Raw genomic sequence first — 16,164 nt, forward strand, 5'->3', positions numbered from 1 at the left:
CTCATTGGTGGTTGTTGAAATTTTGTGAGATGTCACCAGAGATTCTGGCATTTCGGGCAAAATAAATTTATATTAAATCGATTCAGGATTTTAATGAATCGATTGTAATCGATAAATCGATTATAAAAACCCAGCCCTAGATACAGCCTTTGTTTACTCATTTTCCATGAGGAAAACTGATTAGCGTTAGTGTCATAATACCATCCATCCATTTCACAGAGCGGGTGGAGGGGCACAGCTGTGACATAATATAAAGCAGATGAACTACACCCACATAACCAGAACTAATAAAGCTCTGCAAAGGGTTTTTGCAGGTGCGACATGAGTTAGCTACCATTAACTTCCGGCCCTTTAAGTCAGGCTCAGACCTCTAAACCACCAAATACATAAAGTCACGGGCGGGACAATCTGTGAAATCTCCTCTTATATTGTAGCTCACCTGTAATTATGTGTTGTTACGTCTGGAGATGAAAACTGGTCATTTCCGCAGCTGAAATATCCGGAAATGCCGTCACACTGCAGGAAACGGGTGCGCACGAGGGACACGGGGGAAGTGTTATTAGATAAATGATCAGAGATAACAGCCTCGATCAGTGCTGCTCGGTTTATTGAAACTGTTGTACATGTTCCCCACTACACGTGTTAAACATGTGTTTATAATAGTGATGGGTCGTTCGCGAACGAAATGGCTCTTAGAGCCGGCTCTTTGACGTGAACGACACGAGCCGGCTCCTTATCGCGAGCCGTCACGTGGGTTTTTTTTTTTTTCTTTCTCTCAGCCTCTCTCTCGCACTTTTTTCCCGCTTCACTCTGCACGCGGGCTTTGTGCTTTACGCTGGGCAGAGGGGGGAGGGGCGGTAGTTACACTCAGTAGCACAGGAACAGAGCCAGAGAGAGAGAAAGAGAGGCAGGGACAACAACATTAGAAAGGTATAGTAATCATCCACAACTATTTTCGGTTGCAGATGATAAAGGATTGAGAAAGTTTATTCATGCAGGTCCATATGACAGAGAATATGCATGTTCTTTTAGTTTTCATATTATAATTTATATTTAATTGTGTTGTGTTTTGCAGTGTTTTGTGTTCTTTTCACTTTAAATTTGTGAAAGGAAAAAGCTGAAAATTTAAATAGTTAAAACTTGAAATGTGAATAGTTGATTTTTGTATTATATGATTTATTTATTACATTTTATGTGGAGTGAATAAATAAAAGTATATTTACGGTGGCGCCTACAGACAAAGCACATACAAACTTCAAATCACGTACGAACTCTGAAGCATGTACAAACTCCAAAACACGTAAAAACACGTACAAACTCCAAAACACGTAAAAACTCCAAAACACGTACAAACTCAGAAGCACATAAAAACTCAAAACACGTACAAAAGACAACAGAAGTGCTCCAGGATGCTGGGCGCAGTGTTGAGCCTTTGTTATCTTGTGGCTACACAAGCCAGCAAGTACCAACGACCGGATTTGGTGTGTGGTAATAACAGGTAAATGAACTTTTTTTAAAATTATTTGAATATATATATGAGTGCCTGTGTATAAATACACAAACAATACACACATGCTTTCAATTGTGTAATTTAAGTGATCTAGTAGCTCTGCTTTGGAAGTTCAGTTCATGCTAGAAATGTGTTTTGGAGTTTGTACGTGTTTTGTCTCTAGGGGCCACCGCATATATTTATATATAAACATATATAAATAAAACCACTTGTTTTTACATTAGTAATTCCTTTTGTGCATAATTTTATATTATTGTTAATAATTAATTAAAGCAACAAAACAACCTGAAGATCCGGTTCGGAGCCGAAAGAGCCGGCTCTTTTTAGTGAGCCGAACCTAAAGAGCCGGAAATCCCATCACTAGTTTATAACAGGACCAGTGAGTGTCACAGCAGGACATGTGCTCCTCGGCAGAGGTGGGTGGCTCTGAAAAGAGCCGTTGGGTGGATGCAGCAGAGCTGCAGTTTACTTGGAGCTGGTGTACTTGGTCACGGCCTTTGTGCCCTCGGACACGGCGTGCTTGGCCAGCTCACCGGGCAGCAGGAGGCGCACGGCGGTCTGGATCTCCCTGGAGGTGATGGTGGAGCGCTTGTTGTAGTGAGCCAGGCGGGAGGCCTCAGAGGCGATGCGCTCGAAGATGTCGTTGACGAACGAGTTCATGATGCTCATGGCCTTGGAGGAGATGCCGGTGTCGGGGTGCACCTGCTTCAGCACCTTGTACACGTAGATGGCGTAGCTCTCCTTCCTGGTCTTTCTCTTCTTCTTGCCGCCCTTGCCGGCGGTTTTAGTCACGGCTTTCTTGGAGCCCTTCTTGGGCGCGGACTTTGCGGGTTCAGGCATTTTCCTTCGTCGCTACTTCACAGCAGAGAATGTGCCCGTCAGCGCAGAGCGACTCTCTTTTATTTCCGCTGTATGCAAATAAGGCTGTGCAGATCCGCGCCTGTCATTGGTCGAGCTGTTGCTCCGCGTCTTTACTGGGTAAATCGCACAACGAAGAAAAAGAGCAGTGCTTTATTTAACCTGCTGACGGGGCTGTGGGACATTTATCGGGAGTGCGGAAGAGCAGATTTAAATGTGTTGCTTCAGTACGTGTGCAGACAAACATTGATCCATGTGTGAGTTACAACATCACACAAAGACCGAGACAGCCGACGGAAGCTCCGGGAGAGGCTCGGCTGATAATGACGGTCCTTCGAGAGCCGCACAGCGGACTGCAGAGCCCAGGACGCCGCAGCTGCCAGAAACAGAGACTTTGTTTATCCCCCAGGGCCAATTAAGACACACCAGAGCAGCATGACGCTGAAGATAAGGGCGGGGCATAAACAGGCAACAGGAGTGAGATAATAAATGCACAGAATATACAGTATAGACAGTTTTCCAATTAAAGAGACTGAAAGGTGAATAAAAAACTGATTAAAAGTGAGTACAGTGTCGGCAGTATGAAAAGAGTGTAGTTTGTTTCTGGGTGTGGGAAATGGTCCAATGGCTGGAGTTAACAAGCTCCCCCGTAGCTGTGAGCTGCAGTTTGATCGTATATGAACAGATTGTGTAAACCAGGGGTGGGCAACTGCAGGCCTCGAGGGCCGGTGTCCTGCAGGTTTTAGATCGCACCCTGGGTCAACACACCTGAATCACATGATTAGTTCGTTACCAGGCCTCCGGAGAACTCCAAGAAATGCTGAGGAGTCATTTAGCCCTTTAACCTTCCTCTCGTGTTAGCTTTCTGTTATCATCTCTTATGTTAGCGGGTCGGTTTTGACCCGTGAATTAAATCAACTATAAAATATACTAAAAACAATAAGTTATCATCCAATTTGTTTCTCATCTCTTGGTTACCTTGTTAGGCATCCTTATCCATGAAAATGTTGGTTTTAATACCTTTGGCGTGGGCCTCTGGGTCTTTTTTTGTCACTATACCCCTCGATTTCAATTAAAAAAAAAACTGTAAAATTAACCTCAAGAGAATCATATTAATAAATAAAAGTTTTCTGTGTTACCTGAGTATTACTGAGGGGTATAGGACACATCTCTTAAATAAATCTGTTTTATTGATTTTTTTCATTTTAAGATTAATAACTAAAATGACATCTATGGTGTTACGGGTCAATTCCGACCCATAGACATTTACATCAAGAAAAGACAAAAAAAGTTTGTTTTTTCAGCAGTAGACCTTTAATATAAACTGAAAAAAAGAAAAAGTCCACTCCTCCTTTGTTTTGGTTATAGCCGTGGGTAATTGTGGGCTTTTTATCACTTCCCAATGATACAGCTTCACCTCAGTTTCCTTTGTGAAGTTCTTGTCTGAGGTCATATCTGGTAAAAAATAAAATAAAATATCACAGCTGATATTGTGATCCTGCAGTCCAGTGGTCATATGGAGGACCACACATTTTCATTGTTTCTTCTCAGGGGTGCCACTCACAGCTTTGACTGTGAAAATCTGTACATTCCAGGCATAGTTGGTTTTTGCATCACAGGCTTCCCAGATTTTTCTGCCGTTTTTCCCTTGCTTACTGGGTATATATTGCCGGAAGGGGCATTTTCCTCAAAAAGTGGACAAGACGTTCATCCACTGTCACTGGCCCCGGGATGAACATCAGTGGAAGAAGCTGCACCCATCTCTCCCAGACATCCCTGATGGGAGCAAGCTTGTCAGACCTCGGTCTGGTCTCTCTGTTGTCAAATCTGAGGACTCTTGAATCAAAATGATATCAAATGTGTGAAGTGACATCGTTGCCCAGAAAATGTTTCTGCCTGTCGATGCATCCCATAGACAATCAGTGGCCTCATTGCAGCATCTGTACACTCCAGCAAGAAGAACACCAACGAAAGCATCCAGGTATTCCTCATCATGTCGCCATGGACTTTTTTCCCTTCAAGGTTTATCATAGTAATGATGATTCTTTCTAGTGACAATGGCATAAATATCTCAAAACATCTCTTGATGTCACTGACTTTGGTCAGAGCAAACCTTGTGATTCCAGGGGTCATTTTGATGACATTTGCAGCAGCTGCCCTGCCATGTACATCATGAGGTACTGAGCTCCAAAAGATCTTACCATTTTTGGACTTGAATCTTTCAGCAGGGGTAGCTTCAGCACCAGCGACCTCCACCTCTGATCAGATGTGTCTGTGTCTTCTGGATGATAGTCCACATTGCCTTCTTCCGTAGAAACCTGCCCATCTGAATCGCTATGCTGCTCTGTGTCCTCTCCTTCATTTTCACCAAAAATATGATCCTGAACTTAGCTCACTGTGAATCTTCTTCTCATTTTTTGTATGCTGCAAATTGTAAATGTGCACTCTGGAAGTCAAATGGCCACTCAAATAGTGAATTCACCTCACATGCCCGTGTTTATTTTGTTTTGTTTTTGTGCAGGTATACTGCAAAAAACATGCAAAATAAGAATCCCCTAAAGCTCATATGATTAGGAGAGGCGCTTGCTGTAAGTGTTTTAGCTGACAGTGCACTTATGATTTCAGTTTTGGCTTTAATTATTGCTTTATACTCATAATATTATACCTGGGTCGAAACCGACCCTAACAACACAAAGGTCATAATTTCAACTAGGGCATTTTATAATTTAGTGAAAATATTTTTTTTTTGTTTTATTTTGTAGAAATAGAGGTTCCTGACAAAGTCAAAAAGCCTTGATACAATAAACAAATCTATGTGGTTTTTTTATGCATTTGAAATTTAAAATGGGTCGGTGCCGACCCTAACACGAGAGGAGGGTTAAATCAGCTGTGATGGATCATGGACACATCTAAAACCTGCAGGACACCGGCCCTCGAGGCCTGCAGTTGCCTACCCCTGATGTAAACCATAACGACAGTGCACTAATCCACACTTTCATCCTAATTGGCAGTGATAACTGAAATGACAAAGTTCTGGTAGCTCTTTGCCCGGCCTGCTTTTATTTAACAGCAGTTTAATGATTGGATATGGAGCAAAACGTCTGAGCAGCAGATCAAACAGGTTACAATGATCATTTAATTATAAATGACTTGAAGTGCACATTGAGGCTGTGAGACACTGAGCCATGGCTCGGTTCTTATTGCACATCTCTGCCATGCAGGACGGTTTATTTTATATTGAACTGGAGCTTTAGTTTTCTCCCCCTCCCCAAACTTCCGTGTTCATATAAAACACTTTTAGGGAGATCATGAGGTTTAAAGCCTGGCTCAGTGAAACTTTGTCCTCCAAGCTGAAACCTCAGAGTGTCTCCATCCAGCTGCTTATGAACTCTGCAGTCCTGTAACCACTCAAACGCAGCTGTGCTTGACGCGGTCTGTGGGCCTGCACCGCTACACACCTGTGTAGTAATACAGTACAATCAATACTAACCCACACTGAATGCTCTGTTAGTGAGCAACAGACTCCAAACAGCACTTAGCTGAGGGCCAGGTAATACATAGTCTGTGCTGTAAACCGCTGCTCTGAGTGAGTGTACGTGGCTCTTAAAAGAGCCGTTGTGTTTTGTGTAAACTGATCTCAGATCAGCTTAAGCCCTCTCTCCGCGGATGCGGCGGGCCAGCTGGATGTCTTTGGGCATGATGGTGACCCTCTTGGCGTGGATGGCGCACAGGTTGGTGTCCTCGAACAGACCGACCAGGTAAGCCTCGCTAGCTTCCTGCAGAGCCATGACGGCGGAGCTCTGGAAGCGCAGGTCGGTCTTAAAGTCCTGAGCGATCTCCCTGACCAGGCGCTGGAAGGGCAGCTTACGGATCAGCAGCTCGGTGGATTTCTGGTAGCGGCGGATCTCCCTGAGAGCCACAGTCCCGGGCCTATAACGGTGGGGCTTCTTCACGCCTCCGGTAGCCGGGGCGCTTTTACGGGCAGCCTTGGTGGCGAGCTGCTTCCTGGGAGCTTTTCCTCCGGTGGATTTTCGGGCAGTCTGCTTGGTCCTGGCCATCTTATAGCTTCGGGCTCCTCTGTGTGAACAGCGAAAGAGAGAATGAAGTCTGAGCGCGAGCAGCGGCTTTATACAGGGGCTGCAGGCGGGAGCTCAGCGCTGATTGGTCCAGATCTGGTAGCGCGCGCACCGCAGCTGCTCAGCTATTGGACGAAAATGTTCAAAATGAAGCGCGAGACAGAGAACAGAACTTCTTTATTGTTATTCAGATGTACAGTGAGACGGCGCCGCCTACTACTGCACACATGCGGGGTGCACAGCTTCAGCAGCACTTTACACATGAACAGTATTCAAAAAGATAAGATGTACGAACAAACCGGGAAAAATAAAAATACATTAGTGTTACATACATGTAGAGTGTGGGTTACTGCACAGTGCTTATGTGAAGTCTACAGAGGTCTTTGAGATGGGGGTGGGGGGCTAATTCAAATTTAACTCTAAACAACAGCAGGTAATAAACCAGTAAACCAAGAAAACAAAGCCATCCACAGCTTCAGTGCACTCATCAGCTCCTGTCATCAGCACCAGAATAAACTGGAAATATTTGCAGCACTGACTGGGAAATAATTCAGGTTTCAAAGTATCATTGAATCACTGCCTAGCTAATTATCAGATTGTATTTATTGACATAAGACTGAAACTCATGTTTCTAATGTTCTGACAATTCAACATGCATTTCCCCCTTCAGTGAGCTAACTGGGAGACCAGTATTTTCTACCTGAACCGGCTCAGTCTCCATAATTTACTCTGCATGTGGAGGCACAGGTGAGCATGAAGCGTAAAGCTGAGTGTGCAGCCTGTGTCCCCCCGGCATAGTCTCTCTCTCTCTCTCTCACACTCACACTCACACACACACACACACTCACACTCACACTCACACACACACACACTCACACACTCTCACACACTCTCACACACACACACACACACACACAGAACGAGGAGCTCGTAGCGGAGGCTGTGGTGGCTCTGAAAAGAGCCTTTGATGCACTCGGTGCGGGAGAAGCTTTTACTTCTTGGCCTTCTTTGGCGCAGTTTTCTTTGCGGGCTTCTTGGCGGCTTTGGGCTTTTTCGGAGCGGCCTTCTTAGCGGGGGACTTGGGCTTCTTGGCTGCCGCCTTGGGCTTCTTGGGAGCAGCCTTCTTGGGGCTCTTCTTCACCACTTTCTTCGCAGCCTTCTTGGCCGGAGATTTCTTCGGGGTGGCCACTTTCTTCACCGCGGGCTTCTTGGCTTTGGCGGGAGCCTTCTTCGCGGGCTTGGCAGCCTTCTTCTTCGCTGGTTTCGTGACTTTCGGTTCTTTCTTAGCAAGCTTGAAGGAGCCGGAAGCCCCGGTGCCCTTCACCTGACTGAGAATGCCTTTCTCCACCAGCTTGGCGACGGCGGTGTTGATACGTTTGTTGGCCTTGGGTACGTCCACATTTTTGGCGGTCAGGTACTTCTTTATGGCCGCCAGCGACGTTCCCTTGCGCTCCTTCGACTCTGTCACCGAGGCGACGATGAGCTTAGGGAGGCTGGGTCCGTCCTTCTTAGCCCGGGGAACGGACTTCTTCTTGGGAGCCTTGGCCGGGGCTTTCGCCGGTGCAGCTGCGGGAGCTTCTTCTGCCATGTCTGCGCGTGAGCTTCGTACTGAGCATGTCGGAGCTTCGCGCGGGAGGCGGGACTTATCAAGCACATGAGAACCATGGAGAGTGAAGCCAGCCCTCCGCTCTGCTGCCGCTACAATCGCGGCTCTTCTTGTGTTTTCTTCGCCGCGTTTCGGAGGTCAAACCGGCCCCAGATAAACGTTTGAAACCCCCGTTCCGAGGCAGCGGGGAGAAAACTCTCCGATCTCCCGTCTGATCCTGTTTTTGCCCTTCGGGACTTCTTCCGTTAATTTCGGGAGGCTTCAAACCTCTCTGACACACCGCCTCTCGGAGCAGCTCGCAGCGAACTTTCTCCACATTTCTGCTCCTAAAGTGACCCAAAGCGGTTCGGATGAAATGTGATCTCGGTGCTCCGGTCAGCGAAGACCCGTGGGGACAGAGTCCCGGTGAAACAGCGGCAGTGCCGGGGATAGTTGGGTTCTAACGGAGGCAGATTTCGGTGGCGGTAAACACACGCAGGCTGCCGGTGACCGGGCGGATATAGAGTCACAGATGATCCGCTGGGAGAGACTTCCCTACATCCAGTCTGACTGTACACGCTGATGTGATATTATACTGTTATCTATAATATCACACATCAGCGGTTTCATTCTGGTGTTCAGTGTTAGACTGGAAACTGCAGGAAACTGTTTCTGTGTTTGCAGCGGAGCCCACAGCATTGAGAGACTTTAGCACCCAGGACCAGTTTATTCATGTTACATTTATGATCAGACATGTGCACAAAATTACTATTGCACAAAATTAAATGCTTTTGCAATTTAAGAAATTCTGTGGCAGAGTAGTTAGAGGCATCATCCATATGTAAATTAAAGTCACCTACCAAGATGATTTTATCAAAATGAATCATAACAGAGGAGAGGACAGGAGATTAGAGAGTTCATTCAGGGAATGTTTGCAGGATTTGGGAGGTTGATAGATTAATAATTCAAAGGAGTTAAAAGAACCAGGATTAAATGGACACAGTTCAGATGGTCCTTATAAACCACTGCGACTCCCTCGTGACAACAGTCACCTGGTTTGAGTCTCAAGGAAGAAGAAAAAGTCTCATTTCTGAGCTGTGATAAAATGTTATGCATGAATGATTTATTAGATTAAAAAAAGGCAACAACTGCAGCAGAGATGGGCTCAAGAGGAATAGGTTTACATCACACAGAAATTAGATCACTGAGTTTGGTTTGATTTTATGAGATGTTTTCCATCTATGCCTTATAATTACTGGGACTGGTAAAGATGAGGCAGCTGACTGAAGAACAGGTAGCAGTGAATAACTGGTTATGCACTTTAGCAGATGAAATACTGATGTTTAGAAAATATCAGTACCTGTCACAGAGTCGCAGATAACATGATTTTCCAGGACTCATGCTGTAGGGGTCGTACACAGTGGCCCCAACAAGGGGGGATGGCCATAGGGGGGCGCTGGCCACCCCTCTAACTCGTTTTGTTTGTCACTTTTCAGCCTCGGCTTGTGAGCACAGTTTTCACTGCTAAAATTAATCAAAGCTACTCTAAGGCTACGTCCACACTAGCCTGGGTAGATTTGAAAACGGCGTTCTCGTCTGAAAACGCTCGGTGTCCACATTATCGTCTTCAGTTGTTTTCACAGAGCCGTGCGTCCACATTGAAACGGCCCAAAACGCTTACGTTCCAGTCCTGCGCAACAATGAGTGAGAATTAAAGAATTTGAAAAGCTATCTGGAGCATGTACAGACTGATATTATTTTTTTATGGCTGTCAAAGTTGAGAGCAATCAAAACAACTGCTGTGTAACGCCCTCCGCTGTCTTAGTTTAATTGGTCACATGACTGCATCACATGACTAAAATGCGTCGTCTGTGTTTTCGAGTGTCCACACTGCAACCGGACAGCTCCGTTTTGAAATGTATGTGTTTTCAAGAGCGTTTCCAAAGCGTCTCAGTGTGGACGAAAACGCATTAGTGTGGACGTAGCCTAAGGAACCCAGTGCGTGACAATCCACTCATCAATTTGGGGTGTGAAGCAGTCAGGCCAGAAGGGCCAGAGCCATAAACCTCGATGGTTTTGTGGATGTTCTTGTCAAAAGACATGGCAGTAGATGGATAAAACAGTTTTGAATAAATGTGATGCCAGACGATTTTGTTCCGTAGCCGTTAGAGTCAGGGATGGTTTTGAAACACACGAAAGTCTCTGTGTGGTGTTTGACATGTAAAAGCTCTTATTTCCAATTAAAGAAGTACTGACCTATAGCTGTCTGACCTACGCTGCTTATCTAACATGACACACAGCGTTCATACAACCCGTAACGTTGCAAAAGTTACTAAAGAGGTAAAACATGTAAAGATTGTCTCTCTCCATGCACTCGTGTGCAAGCATGTTGTTCACATACACCACAGAGAGTGCAGTGGTGCATAATGACATCTGTCTGTCCTGCCCCTGGAGGGGGCACCACAGCACTGATGAAATTTCATAAATGAGCTGATTGGGGCACACAAGGCAACTGTACACATTAAAACCCCCATGAATAACTGCCCTCCACCTTAAACTATTGGCCAAAAAAAGAAAATAACACATTTTATTTTTATATGACAGTATTCAATACAATATTTTTTCTACTCTCTCTCAGTTTGTATTTTGTCATGTATGGCTGTGTTCTCTCTGTGACCCCTTTGTTCTCTTATCTTTCCCCTCAAACCCGACCAGATGTGGCAGAGGACCGCCTCTCCTGAGCCCGGCTCTGTTGGAGGTCTCTCCCTGTTAAAATGAAGTCGTCGCTGAAAATGATTGGCTGTACGGGATTCAGACTTTTGGGTTTATCCTCTAGCATTCAGTCTGTACTTAACTATACAGGGTGGGTCATTTATATGGATACACCGTAATAACATGGGAATGGTTTGTGATATTAAAGTCCTGTTTGTGGCACATTATATGTGAGGGGGCAAACTCCTCAAGATGGGTGGTGACCATGGTGGCCATTTAGAAGTCGGCCATCTTGGATACAACTTTTGTTTTTTCAATAGGAAGAGGGCCATGTGACACATCACACTTATTGGTAATGTCACAAGAAAAACAATGGTGTGCTTGGTTTCAGGGTAACTTTATTCTTTATTCAGTTTTCTGCTCATTTAGGTTGAGAAAATTTAGCGCCAACCATGCCTTAACGTCTTCCAGACAATCAAACAGACCCATCAAACAGAGGATTCACAGATTTCCGTCTGTAAATCTGAGAGTCATCTGCGTAGCAATGAAACGAGATATATATATTTTTAAATTGAGCCCATCGGAAGCATGTAGATTAAAAAAAGGGCCGAGGATAGAGCCCTGGGGGACCCCACAAGAAAGCACGGTCCTTGGGGATAATGAGTCTCTGAGTTTAACAGAGAAGCTTTGATTAGATAGGTAGGATTTAAACCATTCCAAAATAATCCCTTTTATTCCAGTGTGTTGTTCCAGTCTGGAGAGAAGGCTGCGATCTACTGTATCAAAAGCAGCACTGAGATCTAATAATATTAAGATGGCAGGACTGACATAATGAATTCATTAAATACACCATTAAATAATTAATTAAAATTGGAAATAATTAATTACATAAATATTTGTGACACATGTAATTAATTAATTATTGACATATTTAATTAATTAATAACACATTTAAATAATTATTGACAGTTTTAATTCATTATTTAATACTTTTTTTATTTAATTCATTTTGGCACTTTTGTCCCCTTCATGTCTCATCTTGAAATCATTTTATCTGTCAGCCTCACCCATCAAACTAAGTGGGCGGGGTCAACGCTGCCCATGCAGTTTCTCTAACATTTGATTGGTTGCCGTGCAAAGTAAGTCAAGACACTTATGTCGACTTGGGGCGGGTATCCCAGAATCCATTTCACATCACAGGCAGCAGTGATGGTGGTTGTAAAGTTTTAAAATACCCCGTGTTTCTGTCACCAGCTGAACTTTTAACAGTGTTTTAGTCGTGGCGTAATCGTCACGTCTGGGCAGGTTGTCAACAGAACATGTTTGTGCTCAGATGTTTTCAGAGACGTCACTCGCTCTGCTAACAGTCAGCTGACAGAGAGCACCGAGCTCACAGCCCCGGTGTTCCAGCTGAACTGTTTTTTTGTGTGTGTTTGTTTGTTTGTTTGGGGGTGGGGGTTACGTTAACCGGTTTGTTTACATATTCCACTCTCCGTGTTCCACATGTTGCATTCGCGGATTCTCATTTTCACTGAACGATCGTCTCTTTCCGCCTGCTCTTGTGTCTCTGTGCCTCTGTAACATAAAGAACGAGCTGACGTGTTTGTCACGACACCAGCGATCAGCTCAACAGACCCTCAGTTTACCTGCATGCATCCTCCTCCTCACCTGTCAGCTGTTTAACACCTGCTGCTAATTCAAGAAACACGCCTACGTGACCTGGTGAAAGTCACAGTTTAACTGGGCAGCCGGTGCTCGATATAGCACAATGTCAGCGCATTTTTCTCCACAAGATAAGTAAATATAGTTTTTGACCAATTTTTGACCTCACGCATGCACTTGCGAAAGCCACTACCTGCTGTGGTTAGCTGTTGTAGGGCTGCTGGTACCTTACAGAGATTAGATATGACAGTTAATGGCAGCAGTTACACTTCTGTCTACTGAAAATACAGATTCTACACTTCAGGCTGCAGCAGCACGGCTAACACAAAATCTGTATTGTTTTTGTTTACCAGTTCAATTTAAAGAAGTTTCATTTATACAGCGACAAATCACAACAACAGTCGCCTCAAAGCACTTTATATTGTAAGGTAGACGATAATACAAAGAAAACTCCAAAAATCATATGACCCACCATGAGCAAGGGGAAACGCCTTTTTAACAGGAACAAACCTCCAGTATAACCAGGCTCAGGGAGGCGGGGCCATGTGCTATGACAAAAGTCATGGTGTGGAGGAGAGCCTGAAGAAAGTGGTCCAACATATCTGTTTAATATGCACATTGAAGGATGCTGCATTTCTAAGCTTTTCAGGGCCGAGTACAATAACCTCAGTTTGATCTGAATTAAGAAGCAGAAAGTTAGCGGCCATCCAGGTCTTTATGTCTTTAAGACATTCCTGCAGTTTAACTCATTGGTGTGTGTTATCTGGCTTCATGGACAGATAGAGCTGGGTGTCATCTGCATAGCAGTGTAAATGTATGCTATGTGTACTGATGATAGTCAGATTAATCACTTGAATTATTCTAATCTACTCTGAGCTCATGGTGATCGTGTTCTTATCTTTTAGGACAGATGTTGAGAAGAGAACAGGAACAAACAGGTCTGAAGATGCACTGTGTCCTGTGCTGAGTGGGAATCCAAGTCTCCTTCAGTCTTTACTCTAACACAGCGAAAACGAGCAGATGAAGCCCCCCCCCCCCTCACAAAAAAGCTCAATGAGAGCTGGAGAAAAGATGTGTCGACTGCATCTCGTCAACTGAACTCTCAGAAGTTTCTTAAAGTGAGGTGCAGAGCAGTTCTCTGCATCACTGCATGGTTTTGTCTTCCTGACAGTACTTTTTAAAATCACTGTCCTAGTGAACATCTGCTACTGTAAAAGCAACAAACAGCAAGAGCAGCAAACTATTGCTACACAATTTTGAGTTGATTCAGTGATTCAATGCTGCAACAAACCGGTTAGGAATCCTGTGCTGTTTAGGCTGCTGCTGCCCATCAGCTCCAATCAGCAGCATCTGATCATCTGATCAGTTTGCCACCAGCTATGTGGGGGACACAGCAAACATGTGGGGGACACAGCAAACATGTGGAAGAAGCTGCTCTGGTCAGATGAGACCAACATGCAAAACGCTATGTGTGGAGGAAAACTAACACTGCACATCACTCTGAACACACCATCCCCACTGTCAGATATGGTGGTGGCAGCATCATGCTCTGGGGGGGCTTCTCTTCAGCAGGGACAGGGAAGCTGGTCAGAGTTGATGGGAAGATGGATGGAGCCAAATACAGGGCAATCTTGGAAGAAAACCTCTTGGAGTCTGCAAAAGACTTGAGACTGGGGCGGAGGTTCAGCTTCCAGCAGGACAACGACCCTAAACATGAAGCCAGGGCAACAATGGGATGGTTTAAAACCAAACATATCCATGTGTTAGACTGGCCCAGTCAAAGTCCAGATCTAAATCCAATCCAGAATCTGTGGCAAGATCTGAAACTGCTGTTCACAAACGCTGTCCATCTAATCTGACTGAGCTGGAGCTGTTTCAAAGAAGAATGGGCAAAGATTTCAGTCTGTAGATGTGCAAAGCTGGTAGAGACAGACCCTAAAAGACTGGCAGCTGGAACTGCAGCAAAAGCTGGTTCTACAGAGTATTGACTCAGGGCTGAATAATTACGCACACCCCACTTTGCAGCTATTTATTTGTAAAAGATGTTTGAATCATGTTTGATTTTGGTTCCACTTCTCACGTGTGCACCACTTTGTGTTGGTCTTTCACCTGGAATTCCAATAAAACTGATTCATGTTTGTGGCTGTAATGTGACAAAATGTCACGGTCCTGGGTCGAGCGACCCAGTATTTGAGTTTCATGTATCTTTTGTATTCATTTGCACCTAGCTTAGTTCGCCTAGTTAATTTCTAGATTGCTGTTTAGTCTTGTTGTCTCCCCCTGTACTAAGTCTCCCTGGTTCATGCGTCATGTCTGCGTGGTTATGTTTAGTTCTTGTCATGTCTAATCTCCATGTTTCCCGTTTTACTTTGAAAGTCTGTATTCATTGTCAGCATATTCAGTTTCACCTCTCCTGTCCTGTCGTTAGGTTCATGTGTGTCAGCTGTGCTCCCATGTGTGGCCACTTCCCCTGATCATCCCTCATGTGTATTTAGTCTCTGTGTTTCATGTTGTCACAGCCAGTCGTAGTATTCATAGTTATGGTTTCCTGTGGCTTCATAGTTTTACTTTCCCAGTTTAGTTTGTCACTGCGTTTCTGCCTTGTCTGCACTCCTTGTCACCAGCCACAATAAAGGCTCGCTTTCAGTTAAGTTTACTCCAGTCTGCTCTCGTGTGTTTGCGCCTGGGTCCACCACACACACCACCGCACGGTCTGCCTCCTCAGATCGTGACAACAAAATGTGGGAAAGTTCAAGGGGGCCCAATATTTATGCAAGTACTGTAAACATCTGTGCTTGTTGGGAGCAGTTCTGATTGTACAGTCTGACAGCTGCAGGGAGGAAGGACCTGCCGAAACGCTCCTTCATGCGTCGAGCATGCAGCAGTCTGTCTCTGCAACAACATCTACATGCATGGGCTGGGAGGCTCTGTCCATCAGAGATGTTGTTTTGGCCAGAGTCCTTCTGTCTCCACCACCTGCACTGGGTCCAGGGTGCATCCCAGAACAGAGCTGGCCTTCCTGATGAGTTTGTCCAACCTCTTCCTCTCAGCTGCTGATAAACTGCTGCTCCAACATACCACACTGTAAAAAATGATAGATGCCACCACAGAGTCATAGAAGGTCTTTAAAAGCGCTCCCTGTGCTCCAAATGACCTCAGCCGCCTCAGCAGGTGGAGTCTGCTCTGACCCTTCCTGTAAACAGCATCAGTGTTGTGGCTCCAGTCCAGTTTATTACTCAGGTGAACACCCAGGTACCTATAAGAGTCCACTATCTCAATGTCCACTCCCTGGATGTTCACCGGTGTCAGTGTGGTGGGTCTGCGTCTCCGGAAGGTTGTGATCTGAGCCCCCCAGGGGAGGCAGAGGTGATGAGCTGTATGCCTCCTTGGTGTTAGCATACAATCAGTCCAATGCTTTGTCTCTGCTGTGGCAGGTGACATACTGTGTGAAGGTGGGGAGAGTGGAGGACAGGGAGGTGTGGTTAAAGTCCCCACACTGTAAAATCTGATTAGTTCCCAGAACTCAAAAAAGTTATGGAAACTCGTTGACTCAAAACAACTAAGTAAAGCTTACTTAAGACGACTGTTAGAACAACAGCCATCATTGCAAGTCTGCAGTATTAAGAATAACTTGATATTTCTGACTGTACAACACTAATTGTTTACCTACTGACAAACATTTCAAGTTCAACTAAATTAAAAACTATTTGTGGTAACCTGAATATGATTAAAAATAATTAAAAACACTTTTTGTAATGATG

The 16,164-nt window shown here is 44.9% G+C and overlaps 3 protein-coding genes across 3 annotated transcripts; all 3 read right to left on the reverse strand.

Moving 5' to 3' along the window:
• Positions 1-1,927: 1,927 nt before the first annotated feature.
• LOC145431602 (histone H2B 1/2) lies at positions 1,928-2,928 on the reverse strand. Its single transcript, XM_080307671.1, has one exon. It carries the CDS (start codon positions 2,348-2,350, stop codon positions 1,976-1,978), a length of 375 nt encoding a protein of 124 aa, XP_080163797.1. The 5' UTR covers positions 2,351-2,928; the 3' UTR covers positions 1,928-1,975.
• Positions 2,929-5,409: 2,481 nt separating this feature from the next.
• On the reverse strand, positions 5,410-6,439 carry LOC145431601 (histone H3). The gene has a single exon (XM_080307670.1). The coding sequence runs from the start codon at positions 6,424-6,426 to the stop codon at positions 6,016-6,018; it is 411 nt and encodes a 136-aa protein (XP_080163796.1). The 5' UTR covers positions 6,427-6,439; the 3' UTR covers positions 5,410-6,015.
• Positions 6,440-6,606: 167 nt separating this feature from the next.
• LOC145431598 (histone H1-like) lies at positions 6,607-8,109 on the reverse strand. The gene has a single exon (XM_080307664.1). The coding sequence runs from the start codon at positions 8,030-8,032 to the stop codon at positions 7,436-7,438; it is 597 nt and encodes a 198-aa protein (XP_080163790.1). The 5' UTR covers positions 8,033-8,109; the 3' UTR covers positions 6,607-7,435.
• Positions 8,110-16,164: the final 8,055 nt, after the last annotated feature.

The sequence above is a fragment of the Astatotilapia calliptera genome, chromosome 10 (assembly GCF_964374335.1).
Source record: "Astatotilapia calliptera chromosome 10, fAstCal68.1, whole genome shotgun sequence".
Classification (NCBI taxonomy): Eukaryota; Metazoa; Chordata; class Actinopteri; order Cichliformes; family Cichlidae; genus Astatotilapia; species Astatotilapia calliptera.